At 47.7% G+C, this 22514-nt stretch overlaps 2 protein-coding genes across 2 annotated transcripts; one reads left to right on the forward strand and one right to left on the reverse strand.

Moving 5' to 3' along the window:
- Nucleotides 1-1366: 1366 nt before the first annotated feature.
- LOC311444233 (uncharacterized protein) lies at nucleotides 1367-15213 on the reverse strand. Its single transcript, XM_084535218.1, has 12 exons — nucleotides 15045-15213; nucleotides 14366-14490; nucleotides 10494-10654; nucleotides 8490-9944; nucleotides 7555-7647; nucleotides 6892-6996; nucleotides 6115-6224; nucleotides 5005-5199; nucleotides 3750-3912; nucleotides 2741-2906; nucleotides 2498-2592; nucleotides 1367-1877 (listed from the first exon to the last, which is right to left on the reverse strand). The coding sequence occupies exons 3-12, from the start codon at nucleotides 10648-10650 to the stop codon at nucleotides 1792-1794; spliced, it is 2625 nt and encodes an 874-aa protein (XP_084391344.1). The 5' UTR covers nucleotides 10651-10654; nucleotides 14366-14490; nucleotides 15045-15213; the 3' UTR covers nucleotides 1367-1791.
- On the forward strand, nucleotides 14800-20546 carry LOC311443877 (cis-aconitate decarboxylase-like; the record flags this gene model as incomplete). Its single annotated transcript, XM_084534451.1, has 6 exons — nucleotides 14800-14858; nucleotides 15460-15514; nucleotides 18138-18325; nucleotides 18490-18582; nucleotides 18870-19075; nucleotides 19628-20546. The coding sequence occupies exons 1-6, from the start codon at nucleotides 14838-14840 to the stop codon at nucleotides 20544-20546; spliced, it is 1482 nt and encodes a 493-aa protein (XP_084390577.1). The 5' UTR covers nucleotides 14800-14837.
- Nucleotides 20547-22514: the final 1968 nt, after the last annotated feature.

Raw genomic sequence — 22514 nt, forward strand, 5'->3', positions numbered from 1 at the left:
CCACGCTTCCTCGCCCTGGTGCCGCTGGTTTTCCAGCGTGGGTGCAGCTCCAGCTGACCCATGCCAGGAGGTGCACGGGGTGCCGGAGAGGAGCACAGGGCAGAAGGGAGGGTCCTGCCCCAGGAGACCCCTGTCCCGGGGAGAGGGGGTGACGCACGGACTGCTCACACGGCTGCCATGGGGGCAGGATACGTGCTGGTGTGTGAGGGAAGGGTACAGGGTGTGCGAGGCTTGTTTAGCCGTCTCGGGGTATGTGCAGGGAGGAGGGCATGACTTCATTCTGCTTGCAGAAGCTGGCACGGGCTGGCAAGCCACAGGAGGCTGGGAATGCCCCAACAACGAGTGCCCTCGCGCAGGGTGCTGGTGGGCTGGCAGGGTCAGAAGGCTGCAGTGTGAAGGGGAGGCTGTGTTCAGGTCCAAGGAAAGGGTGCCAAGGACTTTTAATCAGGAGTCAGGGGAGCTGCTCGAGTGAAACAACCTCTGACACCTGGAGCCAGAGCCAAAGCTGCTATTTATGGTGACTTAAACAGCGCAGGCTGCATCTTGAGGAGGGTCAGATGGACAACAACCCCTTTGCCAAAGCAAGCTGAGCACAGTCAAGACTGGAGTCAGTGTTTACATGTTTGCAGTGAAGTGTGGGAGGAATCCAGCCCCGAAAGCTCCACTGGGTTTGGCTGCTCAGGTCGTGGAGCGGCATCGGGTGAGCTGGGAGGGAGCTCGGGCACGCAGAGGGATGTGGCTCGAGGGGGAAGGCCACGAGCAGGAGAGAAAGATGCTGCAAAGCTGTGGTGAAGAAGAGCTGGAAAGGGACTTGTCCCGCGGGTGGTAAGAGGCGGTGGTGTGTCAGTGCCAAGGGAGCAATCTCCCTGCCCAGAGCAAGAGGGAGGAGAAGGAACAACTGCAGGGAACTGGCAGGGATCTGCCACTTGGACACCACCTCTGGTGCAGGGGAAAACATTACAAAAAAACTCCAAATCTGCATTGCACATCTGAGTGTTTTGAAGCCAACCTCTTGCCTTTGAGCCCTAGCTCATTGTTTCCTTAGTGGAGGTTTGTCTTTATTAAGAGAGAATTCCCCTCGTCCCTGACTCTCTCCTGGTCTTCATTCACCACGGGCCCACATCAGCCTCTGCTTTCTGCAAGGCAGCTGCTGGGCACCCTGAGACCAGCTGGGAACTCCCCTGGTCCAAGCAGGGAGTGGCTGTGAGGATGCTGGAGAAGGACAGGGTGTCAACTACTTGCTGCAAGCCCTCTGTCAGGGTTGCGCCGTCCAATATTTATTCCTTCCCCTAGGGCTTAGCCATGGAGCCTTGTGATTTTTGGAGGATGAATAGCTTGGTGGAAATCAAATGAAACTCAAAGCTTGTTTCTTACGTTCCAAAAAGAGGATTTATTTAGTGAAATGTAGCTCTTTAAAATACACAGATCTGAGTGTTGTGTGCGGAAGGTTGTATAAAAGCAGGCATGGAGTCCACAGTTCGAGGCACTTAAGAAACACGGGCACTGAGGGAATTCCTGCAATAAAGCATCAGCTCCTGGTCCTGCTGGCACTCTGTGGGCAGCTTTCCCGGCGGTTTCAGCCACTTACTGGAGATAAACAATAAATAGCCGCAAAAGGCTCCCAGGAGAGACACTGGGTGAGAAAGTGCTGCTGTTTCCCAAAGAGGTAAGTGCTTGATTAGAGAAGGTATGGCTTTCACGAGGCCAAGTGCTCCAGCAGGGCATAGGTTGCCTCATGTCTTTCTGTGAGAGCAGATGCCGTTCTTTCACACGGAAAGGTTTTCTTCAGTTTCAGACCACTCTGTTCTTCACTCTTTCAAATATCTGCATCACCTTGCCTGCTGGGATGCAGCCTTCTCTTATGATGGTGATGCCACCTTCCCGGATTAAGAATGAGAAAGTTAGGATAATCCCCAAAGGGGGAAAGAAAGGGATGGGGATTATGTTCCAACATAAAGGGACATGTTGAACCAGTAAAAACATCCAGATGCTCAGTGCCCCCAGATAATAAAGCTGTGTAACAAGACCACTGGGAATTTGGCAGAAAGCAACACCTACCTACACTGGCAGCACACTGTGCTCAAGAGTTTAGTATTCCACTAGAGAATCCCACTCAGATGACAACCCAGAGACAGCTAACAATTTGTGCTATTCCATCACTGTAGATGAACTCCTTTAACTCTACCTTCATTCTGGTGGTCTACAAGGAACATACACCCTTCCTTTCAGAAGCATCCACCCTCTCACTTGAAACATTTTGTTCTTATAAGGCAATTTTTGCTTGCACAACCTTGTTTCTCTTCACTGCTTCATTCTCTGTCAACAGAGGTCCTCCAAGGACACCTTTTGTTTGTTCCTCTCCAGCAACATGTTTGTAAATGCCCAGACATTCAAGAACTGTTAGTCTTTGAGCACACTGTGCTGCCAGATTGATGCTATTGAAATGAATGGAAACAACCCAGGAAAATGCAACCAGGAGGGTGGTTCTAACACTCACTTTCATCAATCTTTGTGCAGTTGACCACAGTTGATGCCACCACCTCATCAGAATCTCCGTCACAGAGAACACCCTCCAGCTTATGGCCAAGACGCCTGTAGGGAGAAGAAGAAACAAAGCTGCACAGTACTTCATGTTACCTGGGGCTGAAGTTCCCCTCTACACCAGGCATCAAATCATGATGGCTGCCCACCTGATGGGTAGTTTTCAGGGCTATAGAAATGCAGTGAACAGGGTACTTACGAGATGACCATGTCGTGATGGGTGCTGTCAACCTCTCCACTAGGATTAGCAGATGTGATTGCCAAGGGTCCCGTCATGTCAATGAGGTGCACCAGGACAGTCAGGTCAGGCACTCTGATCATTATACTGTCTTGAGTTCCCACCCTGCTGTAGCCTTCTCCAACCCCTTGAAAGACAGACAGGGGATATTGGAAGAGGTTTGCTTGACACAGCATCAGAGAAAGACCTCCTGCTTTCCTTGCAAATGTCCCTGCTCCATACCCCAAATAAAATGGCAAGTCTCTTTGCACAGTTTCAGAAAAGCAGCATGCTTGATTAGAAATCCATGACAGCAGCTGTAAGATTTAGGGTCTGAGTAGTCAGAGGCAAACAGGAAAAATCTCACAACCTTCTGACTGGAGATCAGCATAGCTGTTTTCACAGATAAAGGATCTACCTGGATCACAGAGTGAAACTCTTTGTGATCAGTGCCCAGCCTCCCCATTCTCTGCCATACATTCTGCCAGTTAAGCGTGTGTAACTCCTACTGTTTCTTCAGTCTTTCATATTTCCAGTGATTCCCAGAAACCAGGTCTGTGTGTTAACCTTGCTGCTGTTTACAGCATTTTGTCTTGGTCCATATGGTAGGAAGGGAGAGGTAACAAGATACCCTAGGAACCTCTCCCCTTCCTGAACCGCTCATCTCTTTTTGATCCTCCACCCAGGGCTTGCTCATTCCTAGCTAACAGCTACGGGCTTGCACGATGTGACCCTCCCAGGCTGATGAGCCTCCCTTGCTTTGAGGCTGAGTGGGTTAAAGAGATCATCATGCTGTCTCACACTGTTTATGACTCATTCCAGCTCTTTTACACCCTCTTCTAAACATTTTGCTAAGACATGTAAGAGCTCCAAAGATGCTTTCTCAGAATAAAATGAACAGAAGCTCTCCCCCTTGTCATCCCAAAGGATTGCATGCTTGCTGTGCTGAAAACATGAAAGAAGGAGAAAAGGGATGTCATGTTCTCCTCACCTAACTTCTTCAGCCACTCTCCTTTCTTGATAATGCAGCCAATGCCACCAGGGTAAACATTTTCCATGAATTCCCAAAGCAGCGGGCTGATGGGGGGAGCAGCTGCTCGCAACTGGTCCAGGTTTGAAATAAAAATGCAGATGGGCTTCTCTTGAGGCCTGTCCTACAAAAATAAATAAATAAATAAATAAAAACGGGATGAAAGGAAGGATAAAACGAGACGAAGAGAGCAAGTCTGCATTGAGAATATCTAAACCCACTGGAGTCCTAGTCTGTGTACTTCCCAGGGACCATGAGCTCCAAGCAAGCAAGAGCTTTGGAGGATGCATCCAAATCCCCTGCTTCTCTGCTCATTATCAGTGTCTTTAATGTCTTATACACCGGGGGCTTGATTTTCTTCTAACTTATACAGGTACAAATCAAGAGAAAACCCACCGATTCACAAGAGGATAATGGAAGGGGAGTCTAACCCCCTGAAACCAGCATCTATGTGACCGCTTCTTCAGCTCTTTGGTGCTTTGACATAAGCTTGTTATAAAGCAAGAAGTGATATGGAGGAAAAGAGCTCATAAAACAGTGTCATTTCAGTCCTCAACTGACATCATTTACAGCAGGGCCAAATGACTAAGGAACGGGGCATGTATTTACATTCTGTTTATATTCTCTCACTGACAGGGAAGGTTAGCATTGGCACCAAAGCAGGACAGAAAAGACTGCCTTTGTTACTGATGTTCACACTAAGTGCCAGCTGAGATAGTCTGTTATGCTTATTTCTCCAGGCTAGCCAGGAAATTGCCTCATGGAGAACAGACAGGGCCAGGCTGCAAAAGATGTATTTAAGGTGCAAACTTTGGGTCTGATTCCAGCACTGAATGTCTCCAAAAGTCTGGGCAGGTTTAGAGCTGGGATTCTGATTCAGCACTTCCTAAGACAGAGAGGACAAATATCAGCTTGGACCTACTTCTGACACGTATCAAGGCTGTTCCAGTTTGGGTTTTTGCTTTACCCCCTCAGTGAAGCACAAGTAGCTAATGCCCAGTGCTACACGCCCAGAGCAGCCAGTGCTTTTCCCCGGGTTTCTCAGCTCAGAAACTGGTCCCTGACCTTTTCTTGAGGCTCCTCCTAGACTCTTTCTGCTCAGCTCTGAGCCAGGACAACCTGAAACAAGGCGGCTTCCATTTCTACCTGAGTACATAACTCATCTATGGGATGCTAGCAGGATCCAAATAACAAGATGTCAGTCTTGTATTCACACCTTGATTCTGTAGACCTTCTCGATGGCTTGAGGGTGTCTGCAGGAGGCTGCCAAAGCATACACGGTGTCTGTCGGGACCCCACACACCGCCCCGGTGTTCAGCAAGTCAGCAATGGCCCTCAGGCCACTCGTACAGTGGGACCTGGGGCAGATACAGGGTGGAGGACCTTCAGTGTCCTTCTTAGAGCTTTCAGCCTGGTGGTAATCAGGAGGCAATAAATCCATTAGAGTGGGAATAAGCAAACATAAAAATCTCAGGGTAAGATCTGGTCTGCCTGAACACAGTTATTTCCCAGTGCTCTATTCCCTTGATAGTCAAAGTGCAGCGGTGACACTTCCAGGCAAGCTCCACCTAAAGGAGATTATATTAATTACTTTTCAGAAGCAATTGCTTCTGTTCCAGGGATAAAAGAGTCAAAAAAGCACCTAGTTCAGGTGCAGACATTTGAACCATGATGCCTACAGTTACAGGAGATGAATTCCACCCAGCATGGTGACTACTTTCTGGAGAGGCCCTCCACAGTGACCTAAGGAAACCCTAAATCCAGAGGAACTTGAGTGAGATCAGGTTGCAAAGTGCTTTTTCATGAATCTCTGTAGTTAGGAGCAGTAATTTAATGAAAATATTCCACTGCAGGAGGAATTGGGGCTGTCAGATCAATCAACTGAGTTAGATGGAGCTCCCTTGGTCAGAGGTAGAAGGCAGCAGGAAAAGTTTAAGGTTATCAGGTGGAGAGGGGAGCTCTTGCTGTCCAGTCTGGGCAACTTCCAACTCTTTGCTCTCCTGTCCCCAAGATTATGACCATTAAAACTTCAGCCTGTCAGCAGTTCTTGGATTGGAGATGGCTAATTCCACCTGACCAAATAGATGGAAGGGCATTTTGGAATGAGGTGCGAGTTTTGTAAATGTCCCTGCCTTTTCCCCAAGTTTTCAGCACATTATTCACAGAAGGTGGCTTGTTTTCAGCTCATAGCTCCCTACAGCAATGTTGTGACAAAGATTTCAAATGGCACAAAGGAAGAGAGATGGAAATTTGAACTCCCTTAGGTGAGATTGAAGACCCTGGGATATCCCTCTGAAGTGACACCATTGCACAAAACATCTCTTACTGTGAACAGAGGGGGCCCCATCATCATGAGATCCTTCCCAAACATGCTGTTTGCCAGCGATGCTGTTGCTCCATAGAAACAGATGATGCTGAAGATGCTTAACATCACAACTGAAAATAAAACCAGAGGGTCAAAGGAAGGAAGGGTGCTGGCAAAGTTTTATTTTCTTTTGTGTCTCACATCTTCCCAGAATTGCAAACTTACCTCAGCCTTTCCTGTCATATAACATTTACAGTCCAGCACATTTGTGGGTCTAAAAATTCAAGGCATTTCCACACTGGCCTACCTGGCTTGCTTTTTTTTTTTTTTTTCCCTGGTGGAAAAGCCTTTAAAAAGCATTTTACTCAAGCACTGTGTATAATTACAAATCAAACTCTCACTTGCTACAAAGCCAGAATTTGAACAGAAATTCACACCGGTGGCATATTTAGTGCACTCCAAGTCTTGGCTCACTGAACAACTACTAGAAAGTAGGGCTGTACAGAACCTCAGGAGGTTGTCTTGATCCAGCAGTATCAGCCATAGCTAAATGTTTATTAGGAAGCTCAAGGACCTGGGGATAGTATGAAGAAATGTTTCCTCCTGCAGCCAGAGAGCCAAAAGGCTCAGCATCTGTAGCTTGCATACACACCAGTCTTCTAGGGAAAGATGACACAATTTTTTGCTTGCTTTTTACCATACAGAGCTTGTGCAGAATATTGCTCCCCAGCCAACCACAGACCCACTCTTTCCACCCTCTGGGTGAAGGTTTGAGGACCAAGGTCAGCTACAACTCACTTTCAAATGGCAGAGGGAGGTTCTCCAACGTAAAGAGCAGAAAACAGATGGTCAAGAGCTCCATTGCAGCAGTCATGCAGAGAAGCACCACGTTGAAAGAGGAAGCTGTGGAAAGAAATATAAACAAGAGGAACCCACATCAGAGAAAGACCTGTAAAAATGTATGTGAAACCACAGAAGAGCTCATAAATCAGCTTAATTTTACATGGTCTGACTTCCATGTTCACAGAGATACGACTGTGGTTTAGTTAGTCCTTGGCTTTCAGGAGACAAGCTGCCAAGCCCTTCATCTGCCAGTACGCTGTGCTCACATGGAAAACACTTTTCGGGCGGCCAAGAAGATTGTGATTTACAGCAGCTGGGCTGGAGGGTGACTGTGGATGTATGCCAGTGGCCCAGTCCGTCTAACTCTTTCACCTTATTTGAACCATTTATTTTCTTTGAAATGTTCTTCCTTTCCCTTATGACTGCTTCTTCTAAGCCCAGCTCAGCTTCTGTTACTTATTGTGGGCAAAACATTTCAGTTCTTGCCTAATTGGAGCAACAGAGAGAGCTGAGGCTCCCTCACTTGTGCATCTCCACCACAGAGCAGCCACAGGTGAGATTAATGACCTGGCCCCAAATACCCCTCAATAACCAGTCATCCACGGTACTGAGACTTACCTAAAATCATTAAAAAAGCATTGAGCACCAAAAAGGCAATGGCACCAGCAGTGAATCCTTCACTGTTCCCCACACCAATGTTCATCAAGTGGCCTGAAACAAAACCAGCAGATTTGGATGTGAGCAAACCATAAGCGCAGTGTAACAGAAGAACGACATAGGTGCAGTTTGAATGACTACAGTTTGCATTAATTGATGGTGACTGCTATAAAAACAACCTACTGCACTGAAACATTGAAACCCATCACATCAGCAGTACAAACTACTTGAGGTATTAACTGAGGAGCTGGTGATGGCTATCTTAAAAACTGATGTTTTTACTTCCAAATTGTAAACGACATCAAAGTCTGGCTGAAAAGATTAATAGTTTCCTGACATACTTCTTAGGCAACAGCTTTAACTTTCCCCCCTGGTGCTCATTTTAATAGGACTTGGCTTGGATTTCATGTGAACATACTGCTCATGTGGAGCTGAATAGGGCTTCTTAAAGACAAACTTGTCATTCTGAGATCTCCTTCCAGGGCTACAAACAATTAAGATAAATTACCACTGGCTTCTGAAATGTAAATCCAGAACCTGGTCTCTTCTGCTACCTCAGAAGCGTCTACTGAACTGTTATTCTGAAATAACTATCCTGGGACAGTCTGAGTGCTGCCTCAAAACTGTTGAGTAAGGAAAACTTTACCTCCTTTGAAGTCAAAGACATAACTTAAACTCCTGTAGCTGTCAATGGCAGTCAATTACATGAGTACAAGCCAGGACGTTTGACCATTCTTCTTTTTTTTTTTTTTTAATATTTTTTTATGAGGAGGAATATTGTAAATCTTATTATCAGTGAATCTTCTGGGAGAAGGAACTACATTGAAGAAAGCAATCAGCAATTTCCTATAACACCCCTTCGTTTTGGAAAAAGTAAAAGCCTGACCTTGAGTTACCTGCAAACCGAAGCCAGGTCCATGCTCCCCAAAAGGCAGCATAGCAGAATGGGAGAATGCAACCAAACCTTCTGCCTCCTTGCACCTGGATCCTGCAGATATACAGTTGTATTATGGCTCCTGGGATGAGCACGGAAGGTATGGAGAGTTGCTGTCTGCTGGGGTCACTGAAAGTAGCCTGGATGGCAGAGATTGCTGCCAGGCCATTGCAGATGTAGAACAAGGCATCTGGCACCTCAGCTCTGGTGCTGCTTGGCAAGTTCTTGGACCTTGTGAAGCAGCTTTTGGCAGCCATCAGTGTGGTTTGAAGAGCTGAGCTGGACATAGCTGGGGAGCCAATTGGAATCAGAGCCTTCTCCCCGATGGAGTTGATAAGGCTGGCAAAAGTGGCATACAATGAGAGAGCAGTGCAGAGGCTGCAGGCAGCCCCGAGGAACAGGTAAGCACCTGGCACTGGGATCTGGTGGATGGAGGCGCACATGAGGATGATGAAAGAGGCATTTTGCAACATCTCCAGGGTATCTTTGTGGGTTGACATCAGAAACAGCATGCAGGCAACAGCCAAGAAGAACCACCCTCCAAACATTCCCAGCCTGCTCTCCTGAGCCGTGCCTGGCCCAAGGAGGACGGTGAGTACGAACTCTTCCCAAGACATCACCAGCCAGTAGAGGCTGTGGACACCAAACTTGGTGGTGTAGTAGACATCACCTCTCAGGTAGCTGTAGAAACTGGACAGCAGTTGGCAGCTGGAGATGATGGAAATCCATGCTGCTCCAACACAGAAGGTCTTCATGTACCCGAAGGAGTAAAAAGCAAATATAAAAGGAGAGACAGTATCACAGATGTTGCCTAGGGCCATTGGCTCGGCATACTTTGTGTTCTTTTTCTTCTCTTCCCCAATGGCCTTGGAAGAGCTCTTCTGTGCTGACCCCAGTAGCAAGACATTGAAGAGAGGATGCCCAAAGCCTGGAAGGACGTACCGTTGTGTGATGCCCTTCAGCAGGAGGGCCACTGCACCATACAGCCCACAGAGGACAATGACAAGCTCAATAACCCCTGACACTACCAGGGCCCACTGGCCAAACAGTGCAACGGCTTCAAACACCAGGGCAAGTGCGATGGCCCCGAATATGAAGGGCATGATGTAGTTCACTGTGGCTGAGCAGAAGGAGAGGATAAAGGAAATGGAAATGTAGGCCACCAGCCCTGCAACAGCACTTTGGCTGGCGGAGGTGAGGGCCGTGCCGGCAGGCAGGAGGTGGCTGGCGTTCCCCAAGGGCAGCGTTGTGTTCTGCAAGGGGGGATAAGCAGCTGAGATGATGCGCGTGGCCCCATAGCTGCTCCACAGAGCCGAGAAGGTGAGAAAGGCTGCGCCTCCGAGGTGGTCGTACTTCCTGAAGGCAAGAAATCCTGCCAGGAGCTGGACAAAGCCTCCGATCAGGATGAGGTGGACACCTGGGAGACACAGCAAGACGTCAGGAAGGAAGGATGCATCTCCAGGCTCTGGGGGGCATCCCACCACAGGCCCCACAGCCTTCTTATCACCCTACGGACTCTGCCTTCCCCTCTGCTCCCACCTTAATGACAAACTCCTGTGCTGAGCCTCAGTGTGTGGCCCGTGAGGCCCTTGGTATGCTCAGCAGGATAAGCAGGTCCAGGAGCACCACCAGTCTTCTATCGTGCCCCTGGGAGAGGGTCTCAGCTCCCTAAGTCCGTTTCTTGTCCTCCAACCTGCTGCTGGTGGTGGCAGGGGCTCTGAGACCCTTGTTCTGCTGTAGGCAATGGCACGTGAAGGGTTGGGAGCAAATTCCTGCCAGGGTTTCTGGGGAAGGAGGAGCAGCTCTCCCAGGCAGCACTGGAGAAACCCCACATTTCTCCACCTGTCCTCCACGGCTCTCTACTGGCCCAGGGGGATGACTCCTAAAAAATCCATCCTGCTGGTGCTCCTGGGGGAAGTTCACCAAGACCAGGGGCCCAGGTGTCCCCCCGAGCGTTGTCACCCACCTGCAAGGACATCCTGCGCTCCCTGCGGCCCGATGCCCGTGTGCGCCGTGGCGAAGTTCTGCAGGCAGAGGAGGAAGGCGCTGACGACGTTCGCCAGGAGGCCCAGCACGGCCGGCTCACTGTAGAAGACAGCTGCGAAACCCGCCGTGCTCACCATGGCCCTTCCAGACAAAACAAGGGTGTCAGCGGTCACCCCCACAACCTCACCGTCTCTCCGCGCGTGTCTGCGTCTAGACCAGCGTTCCTCCGGCTCGGGCGCTCAGCCAGCGTCCAGAGCCGTGCCCCTGCTCCAAGAGGGAGAAGCTGGTGACAGGCTCAGGTGTTTCCACCGAGCCTCCCTCCTCATCACCCTGGACAAAGGCTCCATTCAAAGCAGAACTTTAGGTGCCTACTTTCCGGAGGCCTATCCAGAAAAAACACACACAACCTATTTAGGCTACAAAGATTTCTGGCAAAAACATGTTTAGGTGCCCCAAAGCGCTGCAGGTGGTGGTAATGGTTCCTGCCTCCTCTTCTCTGGGCTGCTGGAGATGGAGAGGAATGAATAGCCTAACACAAATGAACAAACATTCAGATGAAACCCACAAGGTATTTTTGAGCCAGTCCAGGACATTTCTTATCCACTGTTACAGACAAACAGGCAGGCACTGCACACACATACACAGTCTCCCTTCCAGATGGAATTTTCCAGCTCCATCCCTTTCTTGAAACCCCAGTGACTAAATAGTCTATTTTCAAACCCTTCATATTTCTACCATTAACTCGTCTATTTGTAAGCAGCCCCCACATTTCCATTCCTTTGCACTCCTGGGTACCGTGAGCTGGAGCTTGCTCTCTGGAGGTTTTTGTTAGGAAACAAAAATGAAAATAAAACAGCAATGTTCCTGCTATTTTGGTATTTTTAGAACATTTAGTGACCTAAAAGAGCTGGAAAGGGAGAAGGTGATGTATTCTGTGCTCAGACATTCCAAAAAGCCTTTTGGAAAGAAAGGAAAGCAGAGCTAATGTTGATATGGGAAGTGAAGGGGAGTGAAGAAGCAGACTCTGCACCACCCAAAGGAGGAATAGCTTTGTGAATATTAATGAACCTAAATCCCAGTGTCTACTCTTAAACACACAGTATTCCTGGGCAGATATACAGTATTTTGCAGATACTGATTTGCAAAGAGGTCAGTGGCCTCTGAATTCTTCTGATCTGTTAAAAAAAAAAAAAAAAAAGGTTCTCTCTTTTTTATTTTAAAGGTTGCAATTTTGACAAGAAGCAATGAAGAATAAACAGTCTGCATTGACTCCTAACAGCTCTGAACTGGTTCAACAAATTAAACTCGCATGAAATAATTTGGAAAGGTAATATGTCACACATCTGGGGAACAACTAGTTCATTCAATTATTTACTTGTGCTAAAGGCTGGATTTTTCAGTTCAGAAGGCTGCACCAAGCCACAGCATTGCAGGAGGAACACTCTCCTTTAACAGCAAACTCCTGTATGAATTACTGACCTGAAGGAGACCCTCATACATGATGCACCCTTAGAAACAGCTGAGCAGCACACCTGTGCAGTCTATGCTGTTGTCACTGATTTTTATGACATTCAGATGCAAACAGTTTGGATTAAATGGTTGTACTTGGAGGAGGGCCACAATATTAAGTTCCTCCAGATGTTTTGCTCTGAAGTAGCTCAGACGGTGACTTTCTAGGCATGCTGCTACAAGCCCTTGTTTTGAGTTGGTCTCTGGGGTAGGATGAGATGGGTTTTCTGGAGGAAGATGGGCTGGCTGGGTGGCTGCTCAGCTCTCAGGAGTGATTTTCTACTTGCTGACACTCACTTGGTTTGCAGTAACTGCAGGATTAACCACAGTAGAGGTTTTAGAGCCTGTGATAACTTAGTTTGGGAAAGGGTGGAGAGGAAAAGTCAATAGGGCTGTTTCCCTCTGCTTGCAGTACCTTCCTTTATAGGACACCTGAGAAGTACCCAAAAATGCCAGCATACACAGGATACAGAAGTATAAAGGGAAGGGAAGAAAGGATTTAGATCAAGACATGGAAAAGGAGGACGATGAAGGAGCTTCCCTTGGGAGGAAAGGTTTTTGGGCTGGCAAAAGCTGCAGACCTGTTCTGCACACAGCCACCCCACGCACTGGGGACACAGACATGTGCTCAGCAGCTGCAAGGCAAAGTCCATCACCTCCTCCCCTGCTTCAAGCAACATAGCAACACACCGAATAATTAGTCTCGGTGGTAACAGCACCAGGAACAGGTTGCACCAAGACCTGGAGAAACGAGGAAACATTCAGAGGTGTTTTCTGTTCTAAGTATGCCCAAGCCTTGCTCGTCCCTAGGATGAAGTCACCCATCAGTGCCATCACTGTTTTGTGCAGCTGCTGCCCCCAGCACTTTGTAAGGACCTGCTTCTCCACATGCACTACAGCAAACGGGTAGCAAAACACCTCTGCTTCCTGCTTGGAGCAGCACAGCTAGGAGGGAGTACCCACCAAGCCTTTCCTTGGCTGTCCTCCACCAGGATTCCTGCAGTGTAGCTCAAGTGGTAGAGGTGGCGTGGGCAATGCAGGGTGATGTGGAGGCAAAGGAGAAAATGGGAAGTCCCTTTCTACCGTGTGTGGGCTCTTTGTACACATGGGGCACCAGCCAGCGGAGCCACTGTCCAGGAAACCGCGAGGATGGATGGGGCACTGCCAGCCCATTTGGAGAGCTGGCTTTGCTGAACGGATGGGGCAGCCCCAGGTGATCCCTTGGGCAGCGAGGGCAAAGCCACAGCCACCCACCCTCCTCCGTCTCCTCTCCTTTTCCCACTTTCCCCGGATGTGCTCCAGCCTGGGGTTTGCAGAAGTGGCTGCCGAGGTCCTCCCTCAGCCCTGTCTCTTCTGCCCTCAGCATGGCCTCCGAGCCTTTCCCACGTGGCTGCAGCCTCTGAGCACCTTGTCCTCTGCATGCTGCCTTGCCCACAGTAATTCCCCTTTTCTGCCCCCAGAAAAAGCCATTCCCCTCCAAGTCCCCTTCCCAACCTTGTCACTATAGCTGGGCTTTGCAGTCATCACTGCGGGCAACCACATAGCACCAACATCCACTGCCTGTGCTTGTTAACCTTGGCTAATATTAATGGGAATACACTGTTGCATGGACATTATCCCCAGGGGAGGCTGGAGCAAGGCTTAGCATGCCATTGGATATATATATAAAAATACCACAACATTAAATTTTCAGACACTTATTCCCCAGTGGCTCTTAGCGATTGGTTTTCCACTCTACCTTATTAGTGATAACCAGTGTTTACATAGCTCTGAGAAAACACTGTGTCTCTCAAGATAAGCATGTTAAAAGAATGGAACGCAATGCCTTTTGGACAAGCACACAGCAAGATTAAAAGTGCACAACACCACTACACAGCTGGAATAAATATCACAGCCCTGCCTCTCATCTGGTGAAAATAGCACAAAGTTGCCTGGGACGCATTGCTACGTTCACAGTGACCATGGGTCTGGCTAGTATTTAGTAAAACAATTCAAGCTGGCTTTCAATGCAAGCTGATATTCTGTACAGAATATGCCAGAGATGCACTACTGGACAAAGCAAGAAGCCATGGCATTTCCCCAGAGTCCAAAGATCCATTTGGGGACAGAAGGTCCCGACGTCTCCTGGAAGCTCCAGCCCAGATTTCATGTCTGCACTAACATCTCCGTGAACCAGCAGCACATGGCAGGCAACATCACAGAGCTGGCTATTTACAAGAAGGAGAATTATGAAAATATTCAGCCAAATGCTAAAACAGTGAATGTATTAAAAAAAAAAAAAAAAAAAAAAAGCATCAAAGAGAAACACCAATGCCATGCTTCTCCCTTTGTAGCTTGGATTACCTGGTTTGGTGACACTTCAGCTCAATGGGAGGATGCTCTTGTCCCTCTCATTTCCTGGTAAGTACCAGTTTTATAGTCCTCCTCTGGAGGAGGAGCCTGCAGCCAGTTGCTTCACACATTGGCACCTGTGGCATTTTGGAGACAGGAGTTTCCTTGAACTTTGTCAGTTATTGTCCTAAATCTTTTTTTTTTTTTTTTTTTCCTTTTTTATTTCCTGAAACCAGAGGGGTTTCCCTTCTGCTCAGCACAGAAAAACCACCCCTCCTCATCTATTCCCCCCACCCTCTCGGTCCCCAGAGGCTGATGTCATCACACTTGAAATTCAGTTGCAAAAAAAAAAACAAAAAGCAAATTGCCTTTCAGAAGCATATATAAACCCTGACAGCAAGGCACCTTTCAGACAGACACCTCTCCCATCCCTCGAATAGAGCAGTGCAGAGCTGGGCATTAAGCAGTGGGAGCAGCCAGCAGAATGGTCTACTTAACTTTGCAGGTAAATACTATCTTGTGTACAAAACCTATCCATCTCTCATCTTTCCTTTCTCACTTTAAGGAGGTCGTGTCACTTTCCGGGTGGTTCCTCTAAGCGGTCAAAACTGTCGTGACATTAAACGGGAACCTGCCCCAACATCAACAAAACCGGATGGTTTTCGCAGACACTTTAATGACAGTTACTAACCCCTTTCTTCCACGCCTGGTCCTTTTACGCATCCCAAGGGTGTTTCACCCCATGCCGCGGGGGGGTTGTTGTTGTTGGGATGTGCTGCGTGGGTCTTCCTCCTCCTGTCCACCTGGAGCTGGTCTGTCTCACGGCTGTAGGAAGATTTCATGGTAGATCTGAGAAGTCTGTGCTGCCCCTTCCACTGCACTGTTTTATTTCCCTGGCTGTTCTTGGCACCCCTGCTGGACCGAGCTTTGGAAAATTTTTATTTTTTTTTCTCCTTTAAATATGTAGGCTCTGAAAGTCAGCTTTATCCGCTCGTTTGATCTGTGAGTGTCTTCCAATGCCATGTTAGAGGCACAACCAGTAAAACAGCTCTGAAAACGTTCAAGCAGCTTAGGTGACAAATGGTCTTTCTCTGTCTTTGCTCTAGAAATCCCAGAAGATCTTGGCAAGCTCCCGGCAAGTGCATAAAACTGCTGCTCACGGTTTGTATCTCTGCAGAACAGCATTCCCTATCCTTTTTTGTTTTTCTTTTCAAGAGCATCTCAAAATAATTGTGTCATTACTTATTTTTTTCTTTTTCTTTTTTTTTTTTTTTTAAAGTAGCTGGGTTAAGCATACTGAGCTAGACTTCTCAAATTCTTGGAAGTTGTGCTTAGGGGTCTTGTTACGATAATTACTGCCCTGGGTGGAAAAAGTGGTAAAAATGTTGCTTACTAGCCCTGTGCTAAAACCGTCTTTAACTGATTGAGAACCAGACTTTCCAAATTCTTACACTTTGACCATAAATTGCAGATATTTGAATTGTAGCTCTCATTGCTTAGATTCTTAACTCTTCTCTCCTTACTTTCTCACATCTAATCTTGCTATTTACATTGCTTGAAGTGTTTCACTGATAACTCTCTGTGTCTCACAGCTGCACAACCTCAGCTTCCCACTTCAGACAAATCAAGCATAACTGTGCAGTGCACCCACTTGGTCTGTTATAAATTGTGTCTATTAACTCCTTTTTAAATGTGTTCTTAATGCAGTAAGAGCAATTTGTGGTTTTTAATGAACACTTGGAACAACAGAAATAATAATCCATGCAAATCCAATTGCTCTTAAACAGGTTTATTAGACTGTTGTTTTTTGTTTGTTTGTTTGTTTTTTTAATAAAATTCTGCAGCACAGCTGTCATAGCAGGATAAAAACACGGCTGTCATCAAGCCTCTTTAATTGAAGGGTTAAAAAAATATTGCTGATTACTGAAGTGACAAAGAGTAATTGATGATGGGAAGGAAGCAATGAACATTTTATGGGTGCAGTGTGATTCAGGCAGATTTTCCTACAGCCTCTCCAACCTAGTTGGACCTCACATTCCCCCTACTTGAGGGCGTTGGTGCTTCCATTTGCGGTCTACAGGAGATGCTCTCCACGTACACAGGGAGGGCACCGATTTTGGCAGCAGAAGGGTTTCCAAACTGCTGAGTGGTACAGATTCCTATAGCGATCCATTTCGCAGAGCCGCTGCGAGGGGTGGATTTTATTTCTGTGAGTCACAGCAATGATGACATTCTCAGCTGTGTTTACAAGTGGATTTCAGACTCCTAGGCTCTAGGTGAGTCCAAACAGATTTTCAAGCAAACTGTGAGTCAGTGGGCATGACATTTACGAATGAATGCATCCTAGTGAAATTAGGGAACGGTCATTTTGTTTGATTGGGATATTTTCTGTTTAAAAAAATATAGTGTCATAAGTGCCTGTTGATTTTGATGAGGTTTCCTCTAAGATGTTGGAAGAAAGCATTTTTATTTTCTTGTTTCATTCATCTTTACTTTTTTGTGTGATTGCTTTCGTTTGGGCGTTAGTGCTGTCTCTTGTTTGTATGCATGTGTATGTCTACCCCACCACCATACACATACACATACATGGGAAATCATGCAAATACTAGATATATTGAATTTTCTGGTTTTTCTCATCTCATGTGAGCTCTCAAAATGATATTATAAACTATAGTGGATCCTAATGACTATAATTCTATGAATTATAAATTCATCAAAACAAAAGCGATTTGTCACTGAAATATAAATTGTCCCAAATTGGATATTTTCCATGGAATTTAAACACCTCCAAAGATTTGGAAATCATGACTTCCAAATACAAAAGTGCCAATAGTCTGTGTTATCTGCCCAGCTCTACCTTACATAAATACAAACACTGATTTTTCCTTGGGAAGCGTGACGTGTTGCTTCTTGTCTACTAAAAAGGTGTTTTCAGAGACAGGAAAAAAACTTCCCTTCAGACACCAAGCTCAGGTGATCTTCTGGTCTATTCCCCTTCTGAAGCACAGGCTGAAGCCTCTGATGTGCTGAGCTGAATGGTGTAAGAACACACAAAGGCCTTTTTGCTTTTAATCACTAGCATCTTTCTGAGTGCATAGGGCTTAAGAGCTTTACTGCCTGAGCCCAGACACCTCACAGGGATAAATTCAGAGATAACTTACAGATAAATCCAGGCTTTGGGTCTAATGCTGCTTGCTAAAAGCAATGGAAGCTATAGAATGTAATTGGGGTTAAGCTTAGTTTGGGTTTTGGTTGATACACTCCCAACAGGGCTCCACTGGTAATGAGGCAGGGTACTTGCTCTGCTCCTTCTCCAGATATGGGGACATAGTTTGCGTTGACATCCACAAAAAATGGTTTTTTGAAACCCAAGAGGGGGGATGTAGCTGAGCCCTGCTTCTCTTGAACCCCCTTGAAACCACTAGAGGAGTGACCCAGAGCAGTCGTTACAGCACATGAAGGCTGTAGGAGCCAGGATGCACCCTGGACCTTTGGAAACCCATGGAGAAGGACAGAAGTCACACTGATCTGCTTGACTTGAGCTCCCTGTGCTGCTGATGAGGGAGGAGATGCCAATCCCCTCCCCAGCAGCACCTCTCCGCTGTCTGTGAATCACAACCCATCAGCTCCCTAGGGCTGTATGAGGCTCTGTGACCCAAGGGACATGCTTCCTGTGGTCTCCAGTTGTCTTCTCCCTTCAGTAAACCCAGTGGGGACAGAGGGTGAAGGGCTGTGAGCTGTCAGCCCACTTCTCACCCACTCCCCCTCTCTCTTGGTTCTGCAGTGGTGGCCAGGAGTGCTCCCGAGGAGACCGTGACCAGCAGCTTTGCCTCCTTCATCCACGCAGTTCGGCCCGAGCACTTGACCAAGACTGTCCGTTACAGAAGCAAGAGGATGATCCTCGACAGCATTGGGGTCGGCCTCATGGGCAGCACAACGCCCGTGTTCGATATTGCTCTGCAGTACTGCCGGGTAGGAACAGCCCTATTCCCTTGGGTGTTTGTGGTCCCTACGGTGACCCCATCACCACAAGCAAGGCTTTATTTCATGGATGATGTAGGACTTTTTCCTTGCAGTGGGGCATCATACAATCACTCCTTCACTCAGGGTCCTCTCCTGAATCTCCCTTTTTGCAGGAGCTGTACTCTTCAGTTGCCGTGAGCTCCGTCTATGGCAGGCCAGGCATGAAGCTCTCCCCGACGCTGGCCGCGTTCACCAACGGTGTTGCGGTAAGGCAGGCTCTTCCAGGAGAAGCTCTGCTTTGTGGTGCCTTTAAAACACTAATAAGTATTGCAGGAAACAGTCTGGTGCCTGAGAGGGGCTATGGGGGCCAAGAAGTCTTGGGTTGCTCTGCAGTCTTGCACACTGCTTTTAGAGGGGACCAACCAAGCACCGTGGAGACCTCTGGATGACTGGGTGGATGTTGTTACAGATGTAACCTCAGCACTAGTAGCAAGGACCCCATTGGCTCCTAGCCCCCTACACCAGAAAACCCTTATCTCCATTTCCCTGGCAGACTCACTCCATGGACTTTGATGACACCTGGCACCCTGCTACTCACCCATCTGGGGCTGTCCTGCCGGCTCTCCTGGCTGCTTCCCAGATGCTACCTCCAAGCACCAAACCCAATGGGCTGGATTTCCTCCTGGCATTTAACGTGGGTCTGGAAGTGCAAGGGAGGCTCATGCATTTCTCCACTGAGGCTCACAACATTCCCAAAAGGTAAATCTCCTTTTTTATTATTATTATTTTTTTTATCTTTTTTTTTTTTTTTTTTTTTTTTTTCCCCTAGTAGGCTGGTGTGAGTGACCAGGGCTAGAGGATGCTACAGCAATTTCAGTTAGAAAAACAAGCATAAGCGTACAACTTATCCCCTCTTGGTAGCTCGCACAGCTCTGCAGGCTCAGGGCCACGGTGCCAAACCCTCATCATCATGACTGAGACTCCATTGTGGTCCAAGATACATCAACCAGGATCTGTTGCCCTAAGGCATGGTACATGAGGCCACCTTCTTTGTCCGGAAGGGTGAAAGACAGGGTGAAAGTTCAGCTGTACAGACACAAGCCATGCCACCTACTCTTAGAGAAAATTAAAAAGAGTTTTCCAAAGATGCTGGCCTCACTACGTGGTCTCCAATGAAGTTTCAAACAGATGTTTGGTTTGGCTAAATGGCTAAATGTTGAGTCAGGTGAATCCCATCCACAACAGAGCCATGAGGGATTCCTGCTGGCCGACGTGGCTGTTTCACGCTCATACCTGCACTTTCCCCCTCAGGTTCCACCCTCCTTCAGTGGTCGGTACCATGGGCAGTGCGGCGGCCACGGCAAAGCTGCTCTCCCTCAGCATGACGCAGTGTGCCCATGCCTTGGGCATCGCCGCCTCGCTCGCAGGGGCGCCCATGGCCAACGCCGCCACCCAGGCCAAGCCGCTGCACATCGGGAATGCCACCCGCCTGGGCTTTGAAGCAGCACTGCTGGCTGCCCGAGGGATGGAGGCGAACCCTGTCATTCTGGATGACATCCCTGGGTGCTCTGGGTTCAGCGCTTTCTATAGTGTCTACCATCCCAAGCCACTGTCCACACCGGGTGACCATCACGAGTTCCTCTTGGAGAAGCAGGATATTGCTTTCAAGCGCTTCCCGGCCCACCTGGGGATGCACTGGGTGGTGGATGCTGCCTTGTCTGTCCGGAACCTCTTCATCAACTACGCAGGGTCCTTCTCTCCCTCTTTGATCCGCACCATTGTGCTGAAGATCCCAGTGTCCAAGTACATCAACCGGCCTTTCCCCAGCTCCGAGCACCAGGCCAGGCACTCCTTCCAGTTCAATGCCTGCACAGCCCTGCTGGATGGCGAAGTGGGCCTCAGCTCCTTCACGGAGAGCAGCATCCACCGGCAGGAGCTGAGGGAGCTGCTGGACAAAGTGGTGGTGGAGCACCCTGAAGATAACGTGGCCAACTTTGACAAGATGTATGGAGAGGTGGCACTGCTCCTGCACAGCGGGGATGTCCTCACAGGCAAATGTGACACTTTCTATGGGCACTGGAGGAAGCCTCTGAGCAGAGAGTCACTCCTGAAGAAGTTTCGATCTAATGCCTCTCACGTTTTTCCCGAAGAAAAAGTAGAAACCATCATCACTATGGTGGACAACCTGGAGAGTATGTCAGATAGCTCCCAGCTGGCCTGCAGCCTGTGAAGGAACAGCAAATGGGTTCCTGAAAAGGAACTTATTCCAGTGAAACTCTGATTCCTTTCTTCATTGGTGCTTTACTATTCATTTCCAATGGCAGGAAACTTCCTACCCCTTGAAGTCAAAGTAGACGCTTTAGTATCAAAGGAGCCCATGAGGCAGGAGGTGTGTCTGTGTGAGCACTTAGTACACAGATTCAGTTTTGACTTAGGTTGGTTCTCGGTAGCTGAAAGGCCACTACAAATAGCAAAAAATCCCATGGGAATCTATGTGAATCCTGGGGTATTATCTGGAAACTGATCTCCCACGAGGGATAGTCTAGATATTTTAAAGCTGAGCTCAAAGTTATTTTTGTATGGAATGCCTAATTGTTGAGTCTGGGAAGAGGACATCCAACTGCAAAATGTGTGCTTTTCTTAATGCTCCTCCTGGCACTTTTTGGATCATGGTTAGGTAGTCTTTCTGGCCAGATGAAAAATCTATCAGAGTTACTGTAAGCAGCCCTGCCTGCAAAGCTCTCAGGCACAGAAGGAATTCTTTTTTTTTTTTTTTTTTTTTTTAACTACTTTTTCAGCAAAAGCCTTCCATTTCTGCAGCATTTGGGAAGTGGTTGTCAATTCTCTCTGTGCAAGGGATCATTCAATGACCCTTAAAACCTGTCTGTCTTTTCTGAATGAAAAGCAGTTGGTAGGTGAGGAATCGTACAGCAGTCCTACATCTATATCCCACACCTCTTGCAAGGTGATCCTAGGGCTGTGTCACACCATCCCTCCTGGCTTTGGGCAGGTCACCCCGCACCTATTTAGAGCTAGCTTGCCGGAGGTCACCTCTGTGGTCAGCAAAGAGATGGGTACCTCTGGACGGTTGGCACAAGCACGCTGTAACTCATGTTGGGAAATTCCTGGTTCTCTCCCCTGAGAGGAGAGAAAGCATAAAGAGACTGCATCTCTAAATCATCTTTCTGGCTGGGACAAAATCTGTACTTGTGCTCCTGAGCAACCACTCACTGAAAGGCTTTCTTACCCTGCGTCCTTTCTGAATAGCAAGAAGGAGAACTATGCAATATTCCTCTGTGCATTAAATACTGTGACTGCTTATCCAAAGGACCTGTTTCCAGTGTGATAATGATGTGGGTACAGAACCGTTGGAGAATTCAGGGCTGCTTTCTGCTGGGAGATGGGTCTAGACAGGCAAGGAATGTGGGCTGGTTCCTTTTTAGCTTGCTGGTAGTGGGCTCTGCAAAGAATTTCCCAGTCAGAGCAAAAATGTTTGCCCACCTGTTGTAATCCACTCTCTCCTACTGTCTACGCATAGTCACACTGAGTCTTTCTAAATAAAGAACTGAAGTAAATCCATTTTCTGCATAAAGATTTAATTCTACATCATGTAGGTTTCCAGTTTTAATCCAAACACATGCAATACCATGGCTTTTGAATTAGAAGTGGAACACAGCAGAGGCTAGGACAGAGTGAGCTGAAGCTGAGAAGCTGACAAGGGAATTATCACCTTTCATCTATTGGTGCTGGAGTGGGGTAGGGTGTGGGATTGAGGTGGAGGGAACATTTCATTCGGATTTGGGTTTCAGGCTACATGTTGTCCATGAGATCCAGAAGGTCTTCTAAACTTGATTCATCCTACTTGCATTCCAACATCGCCAGGTTGCGATAAGGTCTTTAGCAACACTTGCTATAAGGTCATTGTTTGGGAAAGGGCGAATCCCAACTTATCCCTGATAGTCAGAGACAGTCTTCATAAACCCAAATTCATATCCCCACTGGGAAAATGTGCTCACTATACACTCAGCAAGGCTAGTAGACACCAGAACACACATTGGCAAGAGCTGCAAGAAACTTAATTTCACAGGTCTCTCTGAGTGCAGTTCTCCTAGGTGCCATCACCCCTCTAGGAGGGAGAAGACCACTTCAAGCTTGTGGTGTTTGACACTGATCATTGTCAGTCCTTGGTCAGAGAGGG

The sequence above is a fragment of the Aythya ferina genome (genome assembly GCF_964211825.1).
Source record: "Aythya ferina genome assembly, chromosome: 13".
Classification (NCBI taxonomy): domain Eukaryota; kingdom Metazoa; phylum Chordata; class Aves; order Anseriformes; family Anatidae; genus Aythya; species Aythya ferina.

Coding starts and splice junctions, on each gene's coding strand:
- LOC311444233 (XM_084535218.1), bottom strand. CDS start 10,650: ATGGTGAGCACGGCGGGTTTCGCAGCTGTCTTCTACAGTGAGCCGGCC. Junction 5,200..6,114: donor TGGGGCCCCCTCTGTTCACA/GTAAGAGATGTT, acceptor GATTACCACCAG/GCTGAAAGCTCTAAGAAGGA. Junction 1,878..2,497: donor CTGCACAAAGATTGATGAAA/GTGAGTGTTAGA, acceptor TAATCCGGGAAG/GTGGCATCACCATCATAAGA.